The sequence below is a fragment of the Castor canadensis genome, chromosome 17, assembly GCF_047511655.1.
Source record: "Castor canadensis chromosome 17, mCasCan1.hap1v2, whole genome shotgun sequence".
NCBI classification, from domain to species: Eukaryota; Metazoa; Chordata; class Mammalia; order Rodentia; family Castoridae; genus Castor; species Castor canadensis.
In genome coordinates, this window is record NC_133402.1 from 17833300 (window position 1) to 17858795 (window position 25496).

Sequence of the window (25496 nt, forward strand, 5' to 3'; positions counted from 1 at the left end):
GAGCAAATGAACCGATGAGTGAATGACCTGAGGGGACCAGAATGACCAGTACATGAGTCTTCCCTTCCCTTCTACCGGGGACACTTGGCATTGCTTGCTGGTTATTCAGCACCTTCCCCATGTCTCCTCCTCCAGCCCCAAGCTTCCAGCTCTGTTGCTAGGAATGAGAGATGGGAAAAGCAGGGGACAGAGTTGGGCATTTGCTTTGGATAGGATTGTGACATCTTTGTGTGAGAGAAAAGAGGACAGAAAGGGAGGGCGGAGAGAAGGAAAGACGCCAGGCCCACAGCCCTGGAGAGAGTCTGGGGAAACATTGGGAGTGAGGCAGGGGGCGAGAGAGGGTTAGGAAAAAGAGGGAAGATTTCAGATGTGTGACTGCAGACATCGAAGTTCCTTAGTGCTCTCTGGGAGCTACAGTCATGGCTGGAATTGGTCTTACTTGGGGACTGACTAGATTGTGTGGCTGTAAATGTGACATCTGTCTGGACTGGACCACGTGGAGCTCTGAGCTTATCTGGGTTGCGAATGAAGGAGTGCAGTGAGGTCGCTCCAGTGTGTGGCCCAGTCATTAGTGGGAGGGGGTTAGGGTCCAGGTTTGGAGCTTGTCTGCGAACAGGTCACTGTCAGCCTCTGCTCCGGGCTTCTCTGCCACCCCCAAGGATGCACTGGGGCAGGAATCTGGAGATGCCAGAGGAGAATGAGACCACGTGCAAGAAACTGGGTTGGGGTGCAGCCCCGTGGTGGAATGACTGCCAAGCAGGTGTGAGGCCCTGGGGTCCATCCCCCAAATCACCAGACCCAGAAACACTCTTGCAGTCGGTGGTGGGAAAGGGCACCAGGCCAGAAGTTGGAAGACTGGGGCTTTGTTTGCACGTAGAATTATCTATGGGAAATGTTCTGATTTAGCTAACAAATATTACAGAGCTACTGAAAGCCTGTCACCTCAAATCAGAAAATAGGGTTAAGTAAAAAGAAGGCCCAATTTAATTCCCTGTCTTCTGGCTATGTAAAAATAATCCCTATTAATCTTTTGGTACATACTATGCCAAATATTTTTGTGTATACCAGTGTATAATTTTGAAAACAAACCAAACTGTACACACCTTCTGTAATATACACATCATCTATATAGCTTGCAATTGCATGATTATTTGCACATAATTGAAGATCGTCTCTGTGAGAACCAGGGGTTTGCATCTGTCTCTGTTCTGCCTCACACCACCCCCAAATGCCTCCTTTCTTCATGACTAAAAATGGGCACACCGATGCCCGCTCAGCAGGGGTTTGGTAACAGTCCATGAGGCAACAGGTGGGAAGTCTCAGACTTTATGCTCCAAAACGGAGGTCTGGGGTCTCCGCCAGCTCAGCCTGCTCTTTCTCATTGCGCTTAGGTTTTCTTTTCCTTTGCAGGATTGAGAAGGGGGACACGAGCGAGGAGGAGGACTTCCGCTTAGACTGCCGCCATGAGAGATACCCGACCCGTAAGTGCCTTGCTGGCAGGTGTCTGCTGCTGTGAGCCTCCCACTGCACCCCTGTATTCTCCCGCAGGCACACACCACAGATGGGGAAACTGAGGCTGGAGTCTCAGCATAGAGTGTCTTCAGTCCTGACAGTGAAGCTGGATGCTACCGTAGAGGCAGACTGGAGAGCCATAAAAGCTGGTGGGGAAACAGATCCAGTCCAGGCCCAGCTCAGCCACTGGCCTTGGGTGGAGTTGGCCAAGTCCGGGGTGGGGATAGGGTCTTCTGTCTCAGACTGCACTGGCTCCATTTGCCTCACTCTGGGGGGCACATAAGAGAGAATCTCGGGTGTCCATTAGGGAAACTGTCCTGTACTGTTTTTCTTGTCCCTCACCCTGACCTCTCCATATAGGAGGAAACTAAGTTTCAGAGAGGTGGAGTGATTTGCCCAAGGTCACACAGCTTAGCTGGGCAGTGCTGTGCTCATATCTTTCAGACCTTTAAGGACACTCCAGGGACATTTGTTTATATCTGGGTGTCTCTGTGCAGGGGCCTTTCCTACCTCCCCCACCTGGAAGCAAATGTTTGGATCCCCCGCTCCCTCGCCCTTGGGTGGGATCCACTGGGGCATGTGTTTTATAGTATCCCTGAAGGGTGAAGAGCAGTACTTGTCGTCAGGCTTAGGAGTCTCCTCTCCCTCCCTCCCTCCCTCCCCACTTCCCTCTCCACCTCCCTCCCTCCCTACCTTCCTCCCCTCTACTGACCACTCTGCTCTCTCTTCCCGCTTTCCTACTTTCCCTCTTTAATATGTCACTTGCTCCCAAATTGGCTCTGGGGGAGGAAGTGGTGAGACACAGGGCTCAGAGGAGTCCTGGCTGGAGGACAGCAGGGCTCTGGTCCTCACCACGAGGAAAAAGGACTTCCAGCAGCCCAAATGCTAATTACTGCATGGGGGACAGGAGCGTCCCTGCAGTGGAAATGGTGCCCACTACTGTGGATTACTGGAACATGTCTCTGCTGGGTGGAAGCTTCCTGAAGGAGGTGGCTAGGGCCATGCAGTGGGGATGGCTGAGAGCTCCACCTCCAGGATGAAGGAGGGGAGAGGCCATGGCAGAGGCGTGGGGAAGCGCCCATCATGGGCTGAGACCCCGGCCCTCTCAGAACTGCCTCAGCTCCCTGTGTGCCCCTGAGCCTCCCAGGCTCCTGCAGGGTGGGCAGAAAAATCCCAGGGGAGAGAATGCTTGGGATGATTTGGGGGTACCTGGGGAACTTGGGATGCAGACTAGATCCCTGAGGCCTGAGGATAGAAGAAAAGGCCAAGGAGACCCAGGCTGTCCCTAGAAGCAGGCACTGACATTGAGAATGAGACACTGAGAATGTCCCTAGGGTGACAGGAAACTGCAGAAGCACCCTCCCCAAAACAACCGAGTCCTCATAGACCGAGTCCCAGTCCAACCCCGGCCGCTTTGCTAGGGACACATGGTGGTGGGTCAGCAGTGTGCACTGTCCTTCCTCCACCCGTGGACAGCTGTTCATTGAGTGTCTACACTACAACAGCACTGAGCTAGGCCACAGCCCTGGGTGCAGAGAAGCAGTAAATACGTGAGCTCGCCAGCAAACAAGGCCACCTCAGGGATACACAAGTGCTGGGGAGGACCCAGGGAATACAGGGAGGCTCCTTTGACTCCCCTGTCTCGGGTGCTGCTGGGGGCAGGACGAAAAGATGAGCAGAGGTCAGCCAGGCGGAGGGCCCTGTGTGTGCGGGAGCAGGCGGATGGCGGGGAGGGTGGACTGGAGCAGAGGGACAGAGGCTGGCTGTGGCAGGAGATGGTCCTGTGTCTCTATCACCTAGCTGGCTATTTCTTCTTCTCTGTCCGTCTGTACACGGGAGGGGGACAGAGTTGATCCGTGATGGGAGCCTCCAAGGTCATCAGAGCTCTCCAGGGTCACTGTTGGCCGGTTGTTGGGCTCCCCTCAGTGGGGAGAGGGTGGGTGTGAAGACATGAAGGGCACCAAGGTCCCGGTTCTGTAGGTGTCCCGGGGAGCTGGGAGGCCGTCAGCTGCCCCAAAGGTTTTCTAAGTCCTGGCTTCTCAGGGAAGAACAGAGCTGTGGGTCCCGTAGCCCCTTGCCAGCTGGGTCTTCTGTCTGGTAACCAAGTGTCACTGGAGGTGGCCCTCTTCTCTGGGGACCAGCGGAAGTGCTATGGCTGCCACTGTCCAAACAAGGAGGAAGCCAGTTATCCTACTGCGACTGTATGTGGGACATAGAGAGTCCCTTCCTCCCTCCGTCACTCACTCACTCACTCACTCATTGATCCCTTCATTTGGAGGCTTCTCCTGGTCCTGAGAACAGGGAAATCAAGAAGGTGGGGTGCGGGACCCTGGCGTATTGACTAGAGTTACAGTGGGGCCCTGTGACAACAGGGTCTGCCCTCGTCTAGCTGGGATGTGGTGGCACAGGGAAAGGGGTGTGACCAGGGGCCACCTTGGTGGGAATGTGACAGGATAACAAGTACGGGACTGGGTGGTGAAGCAGACCCCAGAGAGCTCGGTGCCCCCCAGATCTGATCACGTCCGCCCCCTTCTGCATGTCCTTGGTGCGTAGTACTCCCTCACTCACTGCGTTAAACACAGGTCCATTTCAAAGACAGCAACACAGGGGCCCGGGATGACTTGTTCAACACTGCTCACCCCATGTCACGCTGCCAGACTGTGACAGAGCTGGGGTTGGAACCCAGCAGTGTGGAGCGCTAGTGTAGCTGCTTGGGTCAGTCAGTGTCCCCAGGCCCAGCAGACATGGCCTGTCAGAGCTCATGGCCTAGAGAAGCCACCAGGAAAGGACATCAGCCCCAGGACTTGGCTTCTTAGCTGCTAGTGGGTTTTCTGCCAAGAAAATATTTTGGAACTGCCTGGGCGAGTTTTGCAATATTTCTGTAGAGAGCAGCTGCTCAGCTCCTGCGAGGGACTGGCTTGCCGGCAGGAGGCCCGGGGGAGGAGGCCCGAGAGGGAGCCCAGGCATCAGACGCTAGGCGGCTGTGCGCAGGACCACAGGACCCACCCCTGTTAAGCCTTTCCCTTCCTTCTGGTCTGATCGGACAGCCGGACAGCCGGACAGCCGATCCAGCCCTGGGAGGGAGGGGTGGCTCTTCTTATGTAGCCGGGGAAACTTGCAGACAAGATCTCAGTTTGTCCACTGGGTGAGAAAAGCCAGCTTGGTTTTAGATCTCACTGCCAACCCTAGGCTTCAGAACAGGACCCCAGGCCCTGACCTCCCCTCCTCCCTGCTCCCCTCTCTCAGGTTCCAGCCTGCAGCTGGACTGAGAAAGCTCATCTCCTTCCTGGGGCCTTTGCACTTGTGCTTCTCTCTACTTGGACAGTCTCCCTCTAAATCTTTGCATGGCTCACTTGGTCTCATCTTTAAGTCTCAGCTGAAAGGGCTCCTCCTCCTCCAAGGAGCTTTCCCTGATCTACACCAGGCTCCGGTTTCCTCCAATCACCACATTCTTCTTTGCAGCCCTTGTCCTCTTTGAAATTCTCTTGTATTTCTGCACTGGGGTTCTGTCTTGTTCCCTCTTTGTGCCATAAGAAGAGACACCTTGTCTGTTTAGTGTCTGTATCCCAAGGACAGTGCCGCATGCAGTAGGTGCTCAATTGTTGGCTCTGAACCTGCAAGTGTCCCCACCTCCTCACTTCCATCCAAGCTACCACTTTTATTTATTTATTTATTTATTTTGCAGAGTTTGGTATTTTTTTTTCATTTTTCTTTTATTATTCATATGTGCATACAAGGCTTGGTTCATTTCTCCCCCCTGCCCCCATCCCCTCCCTTACCACCCACTCCGCCCCCTCCCTCTCCTCCCCCCTCAATACCCAGCAGAAACTATTTTGCCCTTATTTCTAATTTTGTTGTAGAGAGAGTATAAGCAATAATAGGAAGGAACAAGGGTTTTTGCTGGTTGAGATAAGGATAGCTATACAGGGCATTGACTCACATTGATTTCCTGTGCGTGGGTGTTACCTTCTAGGTTAATTCTTTTTGATCTAACCTTTTCTCTAGTTCCTGGTCTCCTTTTCCTATTGGCCTCAGTTGCTTTAAGGTATCTGCTTTAGTTTCTCTGCGTTGAGGGCAACAAATGCTAGCTAGTTTTTTAGGTGTCTTACCTATCCTCACCCCTCCCTTGTGTGCTCTCGCTTTTATCATGTGCTCATAGTCCAATCCCCTTGTTGTGTTTGCCCTTGATCTAATGTCCACATATGAGGGAGAACATACGATTTTTAGTCTTTTGGGCCAGGCTAACCTCACTCAGAATGATGTTCTCCAATTCCATCCATTTACCAGCGAATGATAACATTTCGTTCTTCTTCATGGCTGCATGAAATTCCATTGTGTATAGATACCACATTTTCTTAATCCATTCGTCAGTAGTGGGACATCTTGGCTGTTTCCATAACTTGGCTATTGTGAATAGTGCCGCAATAAACATGGGCGTGCAGGTGCCTCTGGAGTAACCTGTGTCACAGTCTTTTGGGTATATCCCCAAGAGTGGTATTGCTGGATCAAATGGTAGATCAATGTCCAGCTTTTTAAGTAGCCTCCAAATTTTTTTCCAGAGTGGTTGTACTAGTCTACATTCCCACCAACAGTGTAAGAGGGTTCCTTTTTCCCCGAATCCTCGCCAACACCTGTTGTTGGTGGTGTTGCTGATGATGGCTATTCTAACAGGGGTGAGGTGGAATCTTAGCGTGGTTTTAATTTGCATTTCCTTTATTGCTAGAGATGGTGAGCATTTTTTCATGTGTTTTTTGGCCATTTGAATTTCTTCTTTTGAGAAAGTTCTGTTTAGTTCACGTGCCCATTTCTTTATTGGTTCATTAGTTTTGGGAGAATTTAGTTTTTTAAGTTCCCTGTATATTCTGGTTATCAGTCCTTTGTCTGATGTATAGTTGGCAAATATTTTCTCCCACTCTGTGGGTGTTCTCTTCAGTTTAGAGACCATTTCTTTTGATGAACAGAAGCTTTTTAGTTTTATGAGGTCCCATTTATCTATGCTATCTCTTAGTTGCTGTGCTGCTGGGGTTTCATTGAGAAAGTTCTTACCTATACCTACTAACTCCAGAGTATTTCCTACTCTTTCTTGTATCAACTTAAGAGTTTGGGGTCTGATATTAAGATCCTTGATCCATTTTGAGTTAATCTTGGTATAGGGTGATATACATGGATCTAGTTTCAGTTTTTTGCAGACTGCTAACCAGTTTTCCCAGCAGTTTTTGTCGAAGAGGCTGCTATCTCTCCATCGTATATTCTTAGCGCCTTTGTCAAAGACAAGTTGGTTATAGTTGTGTGGCTTCATATCTGGGTCCTCTATTCTGTTCCACTGGTCTTCATGTCTGTTTTTGTGCCAGTACCATGCTGTTTTTATTGTTATTGCTTTGTAATATAGTTTGAAGTCAGGTATTGTGATACCTCCTCAAGCTACCACTTTTATATAAACAGTTAAATAAACTTTTGGTTATCTTTTTGTGAGTGTGGGACTGGGGTTTGAACTCAGGGCTTCGCACTGGCAAAGCAGGCACTCTGCAGCTTGAGCCACACCTCCAGTCCATTTTGCTCTGGTTGTTTTGGAGATGAGGTCTCGTGACCTATTTGCCCAGGCTCATTTTGAACTGCAATCCTCCTGATCTCAGCCTCCCAAGTAGCTAGGATTTCAGGCTTGAGCCAGGGGTACCAGGCAAACTTTTGGTTATAACTGCCCCCAAAGTTGCTATTTTTCCCTTGCGTTTCTGTGATATGGATTCTGCCACAATTATTTTTTTCTTGAAAAAAGAGCTTGCTTTTGAAACCTGTCCCTGGGGCACTGCAGTGCCACCAGCTAGCTTGGGAGCATATCCGACATGACATTTGATGGAGGCGATGCTGCCATACGGTCCAGGTGTCGCCTCTTCCTTTGAGGGCTCACTGGGGCTTGCAGCTGATTGCAACTGTCAAGTTCAATGCCCGAGACAAGCTTTTGATTTTTCCAGGTGTGTCTGGAAGGCTGGGCTCGGGGAGAGGCTGTCACTGGCTGGAGCCCAGAGGTGGCTTCTGGGAGCTCCGTCTAGACAGGTCTCAGTTGCTACTGCCCTCAAAATAGCCAAGGGAATTTCAAGGAGGACTTTTTCTGGGCCCAGAGGAACTTGGCATTTTTATTAGATCAAAATCAAATCCAGTAGAGTACGGCTCGAGTCGCTTCCTTTATTAAAATGGAAACAGACCATATTTCTGAAATAAATATCAATGTCAATTTTCTGGGAGCAGAGACGAGCCTTTAGCCTGGGGATATCTGAGACCCTGGAGTTGGTGGGGGTGGATCAGAAGATCCGAGCCGATGTTAACATCACCATGACGTGCCGGGAGGGGGGGAGTGGAATGTAGCTCAGGAAGGGGCTGGGACCTGGGATTCTGCATTTCTTACAAGTTCCCAATGCTGCTGGTCCACAGAAAAAAGTTCAGAATAGAACTTGGCCTTAGGCCAGGTACCCGTCCCTCTGCAGGGACTGCCAGCAGCAACTCTGCCTTTTGTCACTTGCTTGGGCTACTCAGCAACTCTGAGATGGAAATCGCTGTTTCTAGGCCAGTTCCCTCCAATCCATCCTCTGAGGACCCGTTCCCAGCTCCAGTAACTGCCTTGGTGGACATCTGGCTAGATCAGACCTTCCAAGATTGCCAGCCATCCCAGGACCATCCTCTAGCATCCTCCTCCTGCTTCTCTTTTCTTTCTGTTACCTGTCACCCTCTTGTCCCTTCCTTGCTAACTTGCTTCCTCCCTAGTTCTCCCCCACAGAATGACACTGCCACAAAGACAGGGGACCTTACTGCTACATTCTCTGAGCAAACCCAGTGTCTGTCTGGCATATAGTAAGTCATCCATGCATTTTCAGTGAAAGATTTAGCTCACTTTGTCCCCAGGAGTAGCATTCTACAAAGTCACTTGTCCTGGGGTCACAAGCTGCCCCACTCCAAGCTAAAGCTGTGCCATTGGTTTTCTTCTTTGTGTCTCTCTCGCTCTAAAAGAAAAAAAAAAAAGCTAGAGTCTTGCTATATAGCCCAGGCTGGCCCTGAACCTGTGATCTCCTGCCCCCACCTCCTGAGTGCGGGGATTATAAGTATACTCTACCACACTTGACTCTTTCGGTCAAGACTCTTTGCCTGAGGCAGTGGTATCCCAGTCATGCCTTTTTCTAGACACTTGTGGCCCCTGCTAAAATGCAGCTATCCCTGGAGAGTCTTTTACCTAGGTTTGAGGCAGGTGGTGAGTCTAAACTCCTGAGGTGCAGGGTGGGTCTGGTGCCTGTTTACTTGGCACCCAGCATCTGTGGCAACTGCAGTCCTCTTCCCCTCCCCATTCACCGGCCCTGTGTGCCCCCCCCACCCTGTTTTCTAGTCACATCCCTTGTCTTCTCCCAGTGACAGAATTGCTGGGTTTTTCACACCTCTTAAAAAGCTCCCAGGCCTGCCAAGAATCTATTTCACACCCTGTTCCTCCTGCCTGAAATGACCTGCCCTTCTGTCCTAGGAGAGTGGGGAGCTTCAGGAAGCCTCCCAGAGTCCAGCTCAAATGTCCGGGAAGAGCAGCCACCCCCTGACCGAGGTAGGGTGAGCGCCCTCCTTGTCACTGTCCCGAGGCTGTATCTGTTTGGCACAGTGTGTGGGCAGCTGGCTGGGAGCAGGTACTGCTCTCAGTTCCCCTAGATCCCCCCCAGGCTCAGCAGAGGATGTGACTTACAGGAAGTCCTCAAAAGACACAATTCTCTTTCCTTTTAATTCTTTGTTGGTGGTGGTGGTTTTGCCCGAGGTTGACATGGCTTTCCACAGGCTGAATCCTGCCCGTCAGATGCAATTGCACCCACAATTACTGAAAATGTCGGAAAACTATTGCCGTCATGTAAAAGCAGGTTTGAATTTTGAACTGTATTCTGGGCGGCTCGGGACCTTTGGACGGTAACAGGTGGGGCGGAGGAGGCAGCCTTTCCCATGAATGGAATTGACTGGGTCCGGAGACATTTTTGATTTGGGGTTCAGAATCCCCAGCCCAGGTCTTCTCTCTGGCTGGAGCCGGCCAGGTAAAGTACGGGAGAGAAGGGAAGTAGGTGGTGCATTGCTGGGCTGCTGTGACATACACTGCCCATGGTTCTGGGCCGGGAGCCCCTTCTGGGAGGCCAGAAGATGGAAGGGGAGCCTCAGTCCTCAGTGATGTGGCTTCTGGACCCTGGAGACGGACAGCCCAATTTTGACTCAAGGAAAGATGGGAATTCTGGCTTTTCTTTTTCTTAAAAAAACACACAATTACTTTCTCCGTTCCCATAAACTGTCCGCCATTCTGCCTGCTGCTGAGTGTAAGGGCAGTTACCATCATTTCTAAATACTCATTTAGAGAAACAATCAAACCTTTCTACACACCAAATATTTGCTTCTCAGCTTAAAAAAAAATTCCAAACACCTTTATCTTGGCAGCAAGCACTTCCAAAGATTGCAACTGTTTCAGGAGCTGGGGCCAAAATAAATGTTTTTCCCCCAAGGCCAACTCATTCTTGAATGTTTGTAAAATGTTTCCCTTTCTTAAAAAATGTAGTAAAAATTGCAATACACGAACATTAAAGAATATTAAAAACAGAAGGGTAAAAGCCAATGCCAAAACAAAATCACACAAGCACGCCCAGCTATTGGCACGGCCTGTTTTCTCCTTGCTTCCCCTTCCAGCCTTTCTTGTTGAGGGCGAAACTCTGAACAGTGCAGCTGTTTTGGGACTGGACGAAGAGTGGTGAGTGCTCAGTCTTTAGAGGTATACAGGCAAGAGCTTGCACCGCCTCCCAGAATTCCCATCTCAGTGGGTTTTCTACAAGAGCCTGTCTGACCCTAAAGTATGGCAAGGCTGTCTGAGCATCATACTTAGGGCTCTAAGTAGGAAGACAAAATGATGAAGAAATTCCTTTGAATGATGAAGATTGGAACCAGAGGAAGTTGATCGGTCCAGCTCTGCCATAGATGTGGATGAACCACTGGTCCCCCGGCTCAGCGTCTCATGGGGTGCTGGGGGCCTCCCCAGGAGTGGGATCTAGATGAGAGGTTCCCTGTGGGCGGGGAGAGGATGGTAGGGTAGGTTCCTGGAGTGGACGAGGCTCGAGCTGGTCTGGAGGGTTCCATTCGACAACAGATGCAAATCCCAGCATGGGATGGGAATGACTTGGACACTTGAGGACAAAGACCCATGGTCTTCTGAGAAGCAAGCAACACACAGAAGCATGAGAAAATGGGACAGGACGGGGCCTCCCAGCTCTCCCCTTTGCCAACCTCCCCACTCGGAGTCAGCTTGGGCTTATGTGGGCATGTGTTCACTGCCCCCAGGGCAAGAAAGGCAAGGGGTCATCTGCTCCTGTCCTCCTTACCACCATCCCAGGGCTCCTCGGCCATGTCCCGGCCTATAGGGAGCTCTAGGAAGCCTGGCTTCATGGGTGGGTGGGGAGGGAGAGGTGGTCTCAGGATGGCTGGGCTAGAGTGGATGGGTGGATGAAAAGGGGGAACTAGGTGGATAGCAGGACCGAGGTGAAAGGGACAGCAGAGGGAAGGGGATGGGTGGCGGGAGTGGGTGGATAGTCAGCTGTGGGATGGTGAGCCTGTGGGAAGGAGCAAGCGGGGGCAGGCACGCAGGTGGGTAGGTGTGTGAGAGCAGGTGCGTGTGGGCAGGTGTAGACATGGAGCTGGTGTAGGTGTGGGGCAGGTGCAGATGTGGGGCAGGTGCATGTGGGCAGGTGCCTGTGGCAGGTGAGTGGACCTGGCAGTGGACTGTTGGGAGGACGGGCTGATGAGCCGGAGCAGGAATGGGTGGGTAGATTTGGGGCGCTCTGTATTACAGGAAGGAATGATGTATATGTGGACGGGCCAGCGGAGATTATTGGGGTGTAAGAGATGGGCAGATGCCGTGGCTGATGTGCAGGCGGGAGTAGGTTTGGGCGGTGGTGAGTGCCGGGGAGATGAGTGTGAGCCGAGTGCCAGGTCATTGCTGGGTCGTTCAGTGGGTGGCAGCAAGCCACCGCAGGGTTAGCTGCTGGGACTGCCCAGGGAGAGCTGGGTGTGTGGGGAGTGAATAAGTGGGTGAGGTGACAGGTAGCTGGGAGCAGGAGATGACCTGCCATGGGGGTGGGCTGTGGGTGAGCAGGTGGGTGGGGGTAGGGGTGGACAGTAAGCTGGAGGAGGGGACTTTCAGCACTGACCACCTTGTCTCTTTCAGGACACCAGCCACACATGGTGGACTCCTGGCCCCGGAGCTCAGCACAGGAGGCGCCAGAGCTGAATCGCCAGTGCTGGGTCCTGGGGCACTGGGTGTGATGGGCCTGACCCAGCCCTAGTCCTCCTGCCATGACCAGCACCACCCCTCTCGCAAGACCAGTAGTCTGGGGCCCTCGGAAACCTGGCCCATGTGCTGTGGACTGAGCCTGCTGTCCAGGAGACGCCAGGCCCAACCTGCCACCACTGCCTGGGGCTCAGGGGCCAGAAACAGGCCAGGAGGGCCAAGGGAACACTCAGACTTACAGAGACCTGGGGACCACAGCCCGGACTCTTGCCACCATCACAGGCAGATCCCTGCTGGGTGCAGCTGGGATGCCAGGAAAGACAAGGCCATTGGCTACAGAATGCTGGGCACTCACAGCCAGCCAGGGAGCTGATAAGGGGCTCAGAGGGGCAGGGCCCTGTGGGGACAGGGAGGGGGGGCTTCCTGGAGGAGGAGGCAGCAGCTGGCACTGCAAAGGGCCACACAGCAGGCACACAGCAGGGGCTCAATAAATGCTTGTTGAACCTGTTTTCTTGCAGTGTGCGGAGGCTAGTTGCTCTCTGGGCTGTGGTTGCCACACCATCGCCCCACCCTGTGGCTCCAAGGAGCCTGAAGGTGAGAGCTCTGAGGGTGCCAAGGTCAGGGTCAGACACCGAGGGGTGGGGCAGAGAGGCCAGGGCAGGATGCCCACAGGCTGGCAGGGATGCCTCAGATCCCAGAGGGTGGGAGCCAAACCTAGACTCTGAACAGGGATGGTAAGGAAGTCACATTTCTCCTGTTAGTATAGCAAAGTCATGCCACCCTGCCCATCACAGGGACCCTTTACCCTATGCCTAGGGCTATCTTTACACAAAATGCCAGGTTAGATTCCTGAAGAAACTGATTTCTACTATAAAAATGAGAGTGTGTAGGGTGACAGAGATGAAGTAACACCTGAGATGGTGGAACCAGCAATGGCAGAGCTGACTTTGAACCAGGATGGGGGAGTCCAAGTTCAGCCTTCACAAAGCTTCAGCCCTTCCTGGAAGGATTCTTAGAGCATGGCAGAGCTAAGTAGAACACGTTCTTCATGATTCACTCATCCATCATCCATCCACCCATCCAGACGTCCATCCATGCTCCATCTATCCATCCATCCATCCTTCCTTCCATCCATTTACCCACCCATCCATCAATCCATCATCCATTCATCTACCCACCTATCATTCACTCTTCATCTATCCACCCATCCATAATCCATCCATCCACTCATACATCCATCTGTCCACCATTCACCCATGCACCTGCCCACCATCCATCCATCCTTCCCCCCACCCATCCACCCATCCATCCAACCAGCCGTCATCCATTCACTTACTCACCATTATTCATTCTTCAGCTTCCCAACCATCTGTAATCTATCCACCCATGCCATGTCATTCTTCCTTATACCAGACATCCCACCTCTTTCCGTGCATCAGCCATGGTCATCCAACCATCCATCCGTGTGTCCATCTATCCAGTGACGGGATTCATTGTGCCCATCGTGCATGTGGTATGTACTTCACATGTGAAACTGAAGCATCTGTCCACAGATGGGTAGGACAGATGACAGTTACAGCTTGGTGTATAAAGTGTTGTGTGCCCATCTCTGGGACCAGACAGCTTGGGTTCAGATCCTACCTTCTCCACTTGTGCTTGGGCAAGTTTCTTGACCCCTGTGCCTCCACCTCCTCCCTCATTACATGGGCATCGTTGCTATGCCTACCTCTTAAAGCTGTTGTAGGATGAAAACAGAGAATGGGACTGGTGCACAGAAACGCTCCGTGATGTGCACTGTCACTGCTGGGGGCGGGGCCTGAGGTGGTCCCAGGAGGCTCCTTCTGAAAAATGGCATTCGAGCCAAGCCAGGCAGCCAGGAGTGCAGGGAAAGAAGGTGTGCTGTAAGACTTTTAAACTAGTCCAGAAGGCAGGTGTGGAGGGGAGGGCCGTCGGGGTGCAGAGGTCACTGGGTCAGGCTAGGGCACCTCAAAGCTTCATTAGGCAGCTGAGTTTATCCTGGGGCAGCGAATGCCCTGGTATACCCCAGTTCTGGGCATGGAGCAGGTGTGGGAGATGTGAGTCCCTTCTTTGTGAGAGAAGAGGGGTCTGGCTTAGGGAAGTGACCCTGGGGATGGGACTAGGTGGACTGACTTTGGCTTGTGAGGGACTGAGTGTGAGGAGGGGGAAGGGAAGGCGACTCGGTCATGGTGGGCCCAGAGGAAGGGAAGGTGCTTTCAGGGTCCAATGTCTGTAGTCTCAGATGCCTGGGACACGCAGGTGGAGATGTGTGCTTACTTGACCATGAACTGATTAATTCAGGTGGCCTAGCCATTCATACTTCATTCACTTAGTGGGTCCTGAGGACAGACTGTATGGGGCTGGAGATGGGCCTGGGTACAAAGGCCTCCAACGTCTGCATAGGAGCTGGGGCTTTGGCCTTGTGCTAGAAGGCTATGCCATGGTGAGGGGTTGGGCAGGAGTGGGTCGGCAGGAGTCAGACCCAGACTGCCTCAGAGCCCCTGAGGTTGGTAATGGGCCCAGGAGGTCCTGGAGATGATTTTAGTTATATATGGGCAAAAGTTTAATCTATTTTAATAGTTGTGTTTATGTAAATGTGTATTAGAAAAAACTTGTATAGCAGGCACATCAGTGCTATGAATTCACAGACGTTATTGCTAAGGATAAACCAAAATAGGCACTTTAGTGAAAAGAAAGAGTTGGTTTAAAGAAAAATACTAAATAAATAACCATGCAAATGGCCTGTGATTATGGTATGTGGGCGGCTCAAAGGAGGGCCATTGTCACAGGGAAGGGAAAGAAGCAGGAGGAACACAAGGCCATTGGGCTTCAAATCCTCCTGCCTCCTCTGGGAAGGGGTTGGAAAGCACATGTCATCCAGTGCAGCAAGCAGGCTGATGGTTAGATAAAAGGAAGCACTTCCAGGCTGGCCAGGTGAGGAATCCTCACAGCTCACTGAGGGTTGTCTTCATATTGGAGGCCAATGCCGCTGTCTGCCTGCATCTGGGAGGAGGCAGGGGTGGCTGGGAGATCACAGAGGCCTGGTAGGGATGCAGAGGCCTCTCCTTCATCCTGCAAATGGCTTTCCCAGCTTTCTGTCCCTGTCCTTAGTGGACATGTCTTCACCTCGCAGGAGGAATGGCAGTGGGTGTGTGCTTCTCCGTCTTGACACCCACATGTTGGCCTGACCCACAGCCCTGTCCTGGCCTGGGCACTGGGTCCACCGTCTTGGGCTCACATGTGCCAGCCTCACTGTGACCCTGTCACACGTGCACAAGAGCATCGGAGGCTGACCTTGGCCAAGGGCACTGGCCCTGCAGATGCCCTCGGAGGCTGACGTGGCACAAATGCAAGTCAGTGCCCCGTCTGTGAGTTGTGCATGAGGTGTGCACACCCACGGTGCCTCACCGGGCCTGGACGCAGCGTCACTCCCATGTTAATGCCTGTGCCACCTGCAGTGATCAGCAGGTGACCTCTGTCACATGCCCTTGTCACCCCTCTCCCCTGGGAGCCACCATCCTTTCCCTGTCCCAGCCTCCTAAGAATCAGGGCTGACTTCCTCCCTGGCTGGTGGCTGTGATGGTGGCCACTCATCCCCTGTCCCCCACTGCCACTCAGTCTGGGCCACACACTCATCTCCCTGGGTAATGGAAATGTCAGCTTGATTCATGGGCGTTTGTCTGCGGCAGGCAGACCTGAGGACAAGACTAGCAGGGGAGGCTCATCCCCTGCAAGGAGGAATCGGAGCCTGAGCCTGAGTCCTCCCTGGGGAGGAAGTGAGGACGCACAAAACACCCTAGGCTGTGAAGTGAGATGGGCCTGAGTTCAAATCCTGAACCCACCACAGGCCTGCCATGGTGGCGAGCTGTGCACGGGGGCTGCTGCCTTCTCTTCATGGAGTATATGCTGCAGGAGGAGCAGGTTTTACGTGCATGACCCTAAATATTCAAAAAGTCACTTTAATATTGAAGAGTGTTATGTAGGAGAACAGAGCGGGGAGACGGGGCCTCTGAGGAAAGACCATTGCAGCCCCTGCTGAAGGGTGAGGCAGAGGGCATGAGATAAAGTGTGTGCAGAAGGAGCAGCATGTGCAAAGGCCGTGGGGTTGGGAGCAGCCCTGCGTTGGACTGTTCAGTGCTACAGCTCAGAGTGCCTTGAGCTCAGGGTGAGGCTATGAGGGCTGCTGCTGAACAGACTTCTGGGGTCCCCGAGCATGGGACCTCATGGGCTGTGGAGAGGACTGAGGTCTTCATCTTCAGGGACACCAGGAAGGCAGACACGTGGGGGCACCGGAGGCCACAGAGGCCTGGTGGGATTGAGGAGCAGGCACTCTGAGTGGCCAAGTTAGATGTGGAAGACAGGCCCTGGGTGGGCTGCAGGGCTTGGAGGTTCTGCATCTGTGCTGTGCCAGCCCCTCCCGCAGGAGGACAGGGAGCCATGCACGACTGGCTGGTGGCCAGCCCCACCCAGGTCTGGGATTGAGGACAAACAGCAAAGCCACCAGTCTCCTCCATGTGGGGACAAGAAATCACAGTGCAGGGCAGGACCTCTCTGTCCCCAGAGTGGCCCAGTTCCTGGTTCCCTGGCTAGTCCTTCTTGGGCCACATTTCACTAGACACTTCTGCTTCAGGGGAGGATGATGGCTGAGGGCTTGGCAGGGGAGTGGGGCTGGGGAAGCAGGGGACAGAAAAGACTCCCAGGGATAATAAGTGGGAAGCCAAGGTCACCTGAGCAGGGTGAAGAGTCAGCAGGGGTGGGACATGGACCTCAGCCCAACCAATGGGTGGGCAGCTCTATGGCCAGCACCCTTCATGGGCCAATCAGCTGAGGCTGAAGCTACTAGAAATTCCAGAGGGATGGGGCTCTGGAAAAAGCCCCCTGGGGGTCCCCCCCCAAGTCCCAGGGTCCCTCTCTTCCTATCTTGGGTTTGCACACCTGTGAAATGAGGGCAACTGTGAGAAGGCCAGTGTGTCTTCTCCCCCAGGAGGGCTGAACTCTGAGAGCCAGGTGGAGCTCAGGGATGCCAGCAACCCCTTCAGAAAGCAGGTCCTATGGGTGCCCCTGAGGCCTGGGTAAGGAAGCCAGATCAGGTCACTTGCCAAGGTCACATGGTCAGGAAGTGGTGGAGCCTGAACTTGAACACAGGCCGGCTAGCCCTGGGACCATTGCACATCATCAGCAATGTGCTGGGGAGAAGGGACCCTGCAGCTAAGGACCAGCACGTACTACCCACAGTGACCTTCCGCGATGGACCTATAGATAGTCTGTACAGAGCTTGGCCTGTGAGCAGAGCAGTTTCCCGGAGAAGCTGGGGAGACTGTGGGTGGTGTAGCAAACGTCAAGGGCACAGAGAGACCCCGACACATCTGTGCAGGTCACACCTGAACAGCTGGGGAGACACCATTGGGCACATGAGCTGGGTGGAGTCAGCCTTCCCCAGTTCCCAGCCCCCAGCCTGGCCCTGTTGCCTGACTGGACAGTGGAGGCTGAGTCCCGGGGCCGAAGCCCTCTGCTTGCCTGGCTGGGTACTCACTGTCAGCACTGTTCCCATGTCTCCTCCTGCTCCTCCACCTGTGAATTCATTACCTCAGAGCCATGAAGGTGAGGAGAGCAGCAGGCTGAGGTGGGACAAAGGGGCTGCACGGCCTGGGGACACCTGGAGAGCAGCACCCAGTGAGTGGCTGGCTGGGTGTGAGGGACGGCGTTGCCTGATTGTCCCATCTTTCTGGAAAAGCAGGGAATCTGATTCGGACATGAATGCTGATGGCAGATGAAGGCAGCTAATTAAGAGCCTGTAGCATTGCCCAGAGAGTGCAGTCAGCGAGCCTGGGAGCCCAGCCTAGGCCGTGGTCGGTCCTGGCCCCAGGTGAGGCAGAGATCAGGTCTGGGGAGGGTTCAAGGACATCTTTCTGACTCCCTCTGTGGTGGTACTCAGACCAGACCCCAGTCCTGTGTCAGGAAAGTCACCTCCCCACTGTGGGCCAGAGGTCACAGGAGGCTGGGGAGGCTTCTGGGAGACCTGTCTGCTGTTCCTTAGGCCTCTGTCAGCAGCAGCCAAGACCTGTTCCAGTGACCCTGCCTGGTGCTTGGGCGGATGCCCAGGGTTGAGGGGGGATGGGATACATGTGTGTGGGGACCCCCAGTGGGGGTGGAAGCCCTCTGTTCTCCAATGACACGTGAGGACACAAAGGGTCACCAACTGATGCTGTCTTTTTGTCCATACAGGGCAGTGGTCCGGCAGAGGGGCCAGGGTCAATGTCTTTCCTTTCATCTCCCAGGAGAGGGCAGGCTGAGAGGCTCAGCGCTGGGCACCCTGGGAACTGGGGGAGCGGCTGGGTGGGGTGGCTGCGGAGGGAAGGAGCCTGTCTGCTTCCAGTGGTGTTTGGTTCCTGCTGTGTTTGTTTGCTTGTTTGAGTTGAGCCAACATCGAGAAGTTGGATTTCACATTAAAAATGGCGAGTGGTAGAGCACCTGCCTAGCTAGCATGAGGCCGTGAGTTCAAACCCTAGGACTGCCAAAAATAAATAGTAGATTCAGTAGATTGCCCCGGTGTGTGGCCATTCTGAACACCCTTGCAGGTGTGTGCTGGCCACTGAGGCTGTGCTGCAGTACTCCCTCAGAAGGGCCTGTCCAGCCCTGGGAACCAGCGACCTGGCAGGCCCACTTGGCTCCCTGACATTGCTTGCCTGGCCCCTCACTCTGGTGGCAGCAGAGAGGCTCCTCAAGGTCACCCTTGCTGACTACCAGGGATGCCTCACTGTGGGAGGGAGAGGTTTGTTCTCCAACACCAAGGGTCTGGGGAGAGCCGGGCCCCTCCCTCTTCTCAGAACTCAGAGGGGAGCTAGGACAGGTAGGGTGGCCAGAGGCCCTGTCTTTCCCCTGTGCCTGGGGCTGGGCCTCCCTCTCCTGCTGACTCTTCTCTTGGGTGGGAGGAGCGGGGGAGGGGGGGCGGGGGGGTCACCGAGGGGATGGGGTTTCCCAGGAACTGCCTTCCCTGATGGCCTGATGACACCTCCCACCCACCTGCGTCTTCCAGGTGTAGGGAGGTTGGAAACCAGGCACTGGGGAGCTGGGGAAGGCAGACACAGGACCAAAGACCCCCTAGGATTACCGGCTCCCCAGTGGCTTAGGGCGTGGCAGCAGTCACACGTTAGCTCCCTCTGGGTGACCCCGAATCTGGTGTGCCAGCCTTTATTCTTAATAACATCTTTTATTGATTTTGCAAGAAAAAAATAGAAACTCATTTTAAGAGTTATGTCTATGCAGTTGCTTCTTTTCCTTCCTACACAAAGTAACTACCCATATCAACCATGGTTCTGGAAGTGAACGTGTGCCATGTCCCTGTGTCTCCCACTTGTACCCACGGCCTGGGTGGTGCGGGCGGCAGGAGTCCTGCTGGGAAAGCCGGGCTCTGGATCCTGTCCTAGGAGCTAGTTTGATCCGCCCCTGCCTCTCCCCAGCTGGCAGCAGCTATCCTGGGAGCTGAGAGATCTAGGAGGGACTAGGCCCATCCGGGAGCTGAGCAATGGAGCCAGGGCTGGAGAGCTACAGCAATGATGGATCTCGTGGAGGAGAAAGAAACACTCTTATCTGCACATCAGCCCCGCTCCAAATGCAGAGCGCATTTGCATAGCTGCTGGGCGCTGCAAAGCTCATAAAGCATTTGCGGGCTCTGGGTTGCATAGGAACGAACTGAGTACAGTACCACGGCAGCCAGCCGGCCTGGCGCCAGCAAAACAACGGATTAATATTTGGAACGAGAAATTACCCACCACTGGGAAACCAATTAGGTCCCTGATCCGAGCTTGTTACATAGATGGAAATAGATGTGTTCTGGTCTCCACATGGCTGGGCACATTTCCAACTCACTGGGAAGTGGCTGGACTGCAAGAGGGAGAAAGGGCTGGAATAGGGGGTGAGACCCTCACTCCTGGCTCCAAGGGCACAGAGGGAAAGCAAGGAGCTGGGCGATCAGATACAAGGGTGCACAGCGAGCACAGTGAGGTGGTCTTCCTTCAGACCAAGTTCAAAGGTAATGGGAGGTTGGGGCTTCAAGGGCCCTTCTCTTCCCAGACTGCATCCAGGTCCTTCCTTTCCCCAGCAAGAGACATGTCCTTGACCAATCCTGTTTCAGACTTGGCAAGAGGGCAAAGGCCCCTCCCAGAGAGCCCTTGGATAAGTGAGGGCATTGTAGCAGTCCTGACCAGATGTCCAGGGCCCTGTCAGCCAGCCTGTTGGCCCCATGTGAGGCAGGGCTGGGCTAGGGGACATGGTCACCTCTCAAGTCCCTGCATATTGGAGTGGGGTTGAGCCAGCCCTGTATAGCTCTGCTCTGGGGCTAAGGTGGACGGAAGCCTTCCCAGTCCACTCACCTCCTGGCCTGAGTCAGGGTCAGCTCAGGCCCTGCATTGTTGGACATTGTAGGAGAGGTATAGAGTCAAGCGTCCCCTTTCCCTGTAGCCAGCCCCACCTGCTCCGTCTGACTCCTGTCAGCTCCCAGGGCTGTTACCCCATGCTGGGTCTCTTCCAGCCTTTGGGGTCTTGGCTGGCCAAGACTGAGGCCTGAGGGACATGGATGCAGAGCAAGGCCAGGCTGGAGCCCACCTGGCTGGGGTGGGGGTGGGGGTGGCTCTCCAAGCCACATGTCAGCACCGCCGCTGCCTGGCTGGCTCCTTCTCGCTTATGCAGGTTTTGGGGCGTAGGGCTGTGGAAGGAGCAGAGGGAAGGGAGTTATCCAGCCATAATGCAACCTGGACGGTGTCTCCACCTGCGGGGAGTTTCAACCACAGGCCCTTGGAGACCTGACCACCACCTGCAGCTCCAGGTGCTTGGCACCTGGCCCATGCTGTGTGTGGAGCAGCCTCTACCACACAGCCCCCGGGCCTTTGCCCACAATGCCTGGCACATGTCTGCTGGCCACCACCTCCCCGTCCACCCAGAACCAAATGCCTGTGGTGGGAGAAGAGTGGGCAGAGGAACGACGCTGACCTGGGTCAGCGGCACTTGGCTTCCTTCTGGAGTTGGTAATGATTTGGTTTTCGTTCACCATCTGGACGTCCTGATCCTCCACCTGACTACTGTGGGAGGAAGGAGACGGAGATTTGATCAGCTGCAGTTCCGGTTCCTGCCGTCCATCCTCCTTAGGACTGGCTGGGAGGCATGGGGCGGGCTGGGGATGAACCTGGTGGTGGTGTGCTTCTCCTGGAGACAGAGGTCCGTGTCCTCGGTGAAGAGGATGGTGTGGTAGGGCACCGTGGGCTCACACGTGGGCAGGATGCCTCCTACCAGGTGGTTCACCATGGCCACGATGCCATTGTATACCAGCAAGTCATCCACCAGGAGCTGGACAGACACAGAGGGCTCAGGATTCCTCACCCCGCCCCTCCCCGCCCCCTCCCCCCCCCCCCCCCCCCCGACCTCGAGTGAAACCCTGAACCCTTGCTGTTCTGAGTAGGTTTCTCCCCTGAAGACTGTGGCAGCCTGCGTTATGACCCCAGTGCTTCCCAGCCAGCTCCTGAAGTCCCAGAAGCTCAGGTTTAGCAGCTTAACAGCATTCAAGGCACGAGGCCCCCCTTGAATGGCCCGTGACTCTGTGTGTCTCTGCTCCCAGGCCCTGCTCTCCCTCCCTAGTCACCTCCCCAAGCCAGAGCCATTCTGGAGGCAGTCATGAAAGGAAAGCCCTCCAGGGCATTTCTGAAGGCACTGCTGGGTGGCAAATTTCCCCCCACCTAGGAATTTCCAAGGTTGCAACAGAGGGAAGTAAATCAAACTGCGACAAATGATAATTGTCGGCAGCGTAATTACCAACGAGCATAATTATCTCAAAAACCCAGCTAATAAGTACTTACGCCAAACTCCTTCACCCCGCGATGGGGTGTTTTCGCGTAATTCCACAGTTTGATCATTGACACCGTGGTGGGCAGGTCGAAAATCACATAGACCCGGTTTACCTGTGGGAGAGCAGTGCTTATTAAAACAGGCATGTTTGGAAACAGAGGCCAGGCTGGGCCTGGCAGGGCCAGGGATGCTGAGTGTGGGCTGAGCCCAAGGTATGTGCTGCCAAGCTGTCCATGGCAGCGGCCTGGAGTCCTGCGGCCTTCATCTCTTCCAAGCCCATCTGGAGTCAGGTCACGTGTGGCTGCATTTGCAACAAACCGCTGAGCTGGCTCTTGCAGGGACCGTTTTCTTGGGCCTGCTTGGTCCTCATTTAAATACATGGAGAATTGGGAACACTTCAGCCTTCCCCACGTCAGGTCCAGAGACAGTGTGGGGCTCCATGGCCAAAGGGACGGTCCCTAACTCCAGATCCAAGAGCTTTACCCCTCACCCCGAACTCCTGCAGGGCCTTCACTGCATTTGTCCTTTCCGTGAATCAGAGATGAGAAGCAGAGACCCTGACTGCACTGCTGGGTAATTTTCAGCCAGTGTCTTTGAACCTGTCTGCTGGGGGAGGGGCTGCCGGATCTGTCCAGAATCCAGTCAGTGCCTGGGCCAACAGTCCCAAGACCCCTCTCCCCTTGTCTCCTAGCAAGGACCCTCAAATATTAGCTGGGGGGGCTTACAAGGCTGAATGAACTGTTAAGTGCTTAGCATTGGCCCAGCTCCCTGGCCTGCAGCCTCCTCAGAGGGCATGGGCAGGATTGTGGCTCCCCCAACCCTCCAACCTTCTGGTTGTGAGGGAGTCCTCCAACTCAGTGGAGTCATGTGCTTGAGTGTGGCTGGGACAGTGGCAGTTGGAAGAGCCACCAGACATCACAGGCAGCACACACCTAGAGTCCGCCAGCCAGAGGGCACGGTCTAAGGGGCCACAGGGTTATGTGATTCTCCCTTTCCTGGGGTGGGGCTGGGGCTAAGTGGCTGACCCTCAGTTCAAGGAAGTTAGAGACATCCCAGAGGGCCCCACTTGGGGATGGTTTTTGGCAAACATCAGCTGCTACCCCATCCTGTGAGTTTTGAGAGGAAAATGGTGTGTGTTCCGTGTCGCCCCTCCCCCATCACCAACCCACCTTCATGGATAGAAAAGGGACAAGGCAGTGAGCCGAGGCTGCCCCAGACCCTGCTGTGCACCTGTGCACAGGCGCCCGGCCTGCTTCTAGGCTGGCCATGAGACTGTGGGAAACTGAGTCAGTGACTAGAAGAGCTGACCAGGCAGATCTGGGGCCAGATCAAGGGCAGAGCAGCAACACTGGGGCCAAATGCCCGTGGTGTAAGGGAGGGGCAGAAACACCCAGAGGATGGTGGGGGTGGGAGGAGGAGCGATGGGGAAGGGGGCAGTGTAGCCTGCAGCAAGGCAGGGACAGGAAAGAGAGACAGAGAGAGACAACCACAGGGATGGAGCCCCCAGCTTCCAGCTGCCACACCAGGCTTCCTGGCCTCAGAGTCCCTTTACAGAGCAAAGAAAAGGAACTGCAGGCTAGGAGGAGATGGTCAGATATGCTAGCAAAGACCTCCCCACCCTTTTAATGCTCCCAGGCATTCCATGCCTCCTGAAAGAGAGAAATCACGGGGACCAGGGGCAGAAGTCCTGGTCTACCCCAGAGAGGCACCTACCAGGCCTGGCAGGATGGGTGCCAGCCACATGTGCCTGCCGTCGCTAGTGTTGTTCACTTGGTCGATGAGCTTGTCAGGGGTCCGCACATCCCCACATACGCCCTCCAGCACATTCACACTGTCTGGGAAGGCAGCGATATCTGAGAGGGCACTAAGCTGAAATAACGCAGAGCAGTGTGCTGAGGCTGCCAGCAGCCAGCCTGCTGACAGTGCTGTAGCTCGGGGACCTGGGCTGCCTGCTGCTCTGGGCAGCCCGGGAAATGACAGCTAAATCAGGCATGTGCCAGGAAATGAGAGTGCAGCTAAGGGGAGCTGGCATGAGCAGAGGGCTGCAGTGTCAAGTACAAAGCGAGATCTCGGAGAGGGCTGGAAAGAGACTTCCCAGAAGCAGATGCTGGAGACAGGGGAGACAAGGCTTGGATGCTTTGCAGAGCAGAGCCAGCTATGTGGAGGTTCCCAGGAAAAGACAGGTGATAGCTGGTGAGGCGGAGCCAGCCTCCAACCATGGCCAAAGGTGAGGGCAGCCTGGCCCAGCAGTGGCCACTCAGCAGAGGGGCTTCAAGATGGATCTGGCAGAACCTGTATGACCGAGACCTTGGGACAGCCCTGGGCCTGTGTCCTTATTTGGAAAATGGTTATGAAACCCTCTATGTTCCAGGATGGACGTGAGGGCCTCAGGGATATGGGCTGGGAGACTGATACGTCCAGGAGCCACCAAGGATGATCAAAAACACCAGGCATCCTTCATCCAGGTGAGCAGAAAGCCCAAGGCCCATCTGGAATCCTGACCCCAGTCGGATGCAAGGCAGGCATTGGGGGATCAATCTGCTCTGGTTTCCCTCCAACTGTGGAGGATCGGAGATTATAGACTCACAAATGCAGAGGGGTACAAAGGTTGCATGGAAGAGAAGCAGGATGGCCCAGTGGTTAAGAGCCAGGCTGTATGACCTGAAGCAAGTTATTCACGCTCTCTGTTCAGAGTTACCCTCTCCCTACCAACATTCTCTGTCCACAAGATCACTGTGAAGGCAACTGAGGTGCCTGGTGACAAGCCCTGGCACAGGATGACCCCTCAGTACACATTAACAATGTGTTTTGGGGTCTGGAAGATAATGACAGGTAGGAGGAGGACTGAGGCAGACTGGGAGGACACACCTGGGAGAAAGGGCAGCTCATAGTTCCAGGGCCTCGCACTGCCAACTTCTCAAGAGAAGCCAGAGATAGGGCTTGTCATTTAAAAGTGACTAACTTAAAAATAAAACAAAACAACAAAAAACTTCAAAATCTACCAGGATAACAGTCTACAAAACCCAGTGTGGGCAGATTACAGGCAAATGGTCTCACATTAATACATTCAGAATGCGCTGAATTAACACAATGCCACAGGGTGGGTGTTTCTCCCTGTAGATTCTGTCAGAACCTTTACAGCTCCAACATGCCTGTTGTTCTCTGAGAGGGGCACTGTGTTGGCTGCCTCTCCCCAGCCTTTCGATCACAGGAGTCTGGGCTGGGGCGTTTTTTTCACTGGGGGTTCTGGTTCCCAGAGGGACCTTTCTTCCAGTCCCTGGCTCTGCTCCTCCCCAACCTGCCTGTGTGCCCTTTTTCTGGAAGGATACTGTTTTCCGACAATGGGATTTTCTCTCCATGCTGATCATACAGCTCCAGCCCAGTGAGGCCAATGTAGTAAGGGTCACCCCAGCTGGTCAGCAGCTGAAACTGAAAAATGACTGGGCATATGGTTAAAGAAGAGGATAGGCGAAGCACTGCAGGTAGGAGGGGCTTGGTTCTGCTTATATCAATGAAGAGAGGGAAAAAGATGCTTTCCTTTTACCCAGACCTAAGCCAACTGAGAGCTACGTGGTGTCAGGCTCTCTTAAAATTTAAACTGGTGTGTGTGTGTGTGTGTGATCTTTGTGTGTGTGTGTGTGTTCTAAAACTTGCCGGGTGTGTGTGTGTGTGTGATCTTTGTGTGTGTGTGATCTTTGTGTGTGTGTGTGTGTGTGTGTGTGATCTTTGTGTGTGTGTGATCTTTGTGTGTATGTGTGTGTGTGTGTGTGATCTTTGTGTGTGTGTGTGTGATCTTTGTGTGTGTGTGTGATCTTTGTGTGTGTGTGTGTGATCTTTGTGTGTGTGTGTGTGT

At 54.0% G+C, this 25496-nt stretch overlaps 2 protein-coding genes across 16 annotated transcripts in view; one reads left to right on the forward strand and one right to left on the reverse strand.

Annotated features, from left to right (window-relative positions):
* Gsg1l (GSG1 like) overlaps positions 1–14540 on the forward strand; it is a 194443-nt gene extending 179903 nt beyond the window's left edge. For 4 of the 8 annotated variants that reach the window (XM_074059150.1, XM_074059149.1, XM_074059145.1 and 1 more), the window contains 3 exons: positions 1411–1481; positions 9014–9088; positions 11726–14540. In XM_074059150.1, coding sequence (XP_073915251.1) covers positions 1411–1481; positions 9014–9088; positions 11726–11823 — 244 coding nt within the window. In that variant the 3' untranslated portion in view covers positions 11824–14540. The remainder of the gene's footprint in view (positions 1–1410; positions 1482–9013; positions 9089–11725) is intronic. The other 4 variants (XM_074059152.1, XM_074059151.1, XM_074059148.1 and 1 more) reach the window with 1 other exon arrangement.
* Positions 14541–18996: 4456 nt separating this feature from the next.
* Positions 18997–25496, reverse strand: part of Katnip (katanin interacting protein) — a 160821-nt gene continuing 154321 nt past the window's right edge. For 7 of the 8 annotated variants that reach the window (XM_020181975.2, XM_074059830.1, XM_074059832.1 and 4 more), the window contains 6 exons: positions 24973–25083; positions 23357–23496; positions 21655–21756; positions 20988–21148; positions 20795–20883; positions 18997–20510 (listed from right to left, as the gene is read on the reverse strand). In XM_020181975.2, the coding sequence (XP_020037564.2) occupies positions 20452–20510; positions 20795–20883; positions 20988–21148; positions 21655–21756; positions 23357–23496; positions 24973–25083 (662 nt within the window). In that variant the 3' untranslated portion in view covers positions 18997–20451. The remainder of the gene's footprint in view (positions 20511–20794; positions 20884–20987; positions 21149–21654; positions 21757–23356; positions 23497–24972; positions 25084–25496) is intronic. The other variant, XM_074059828.1, reaches the window with a different exon arrangement.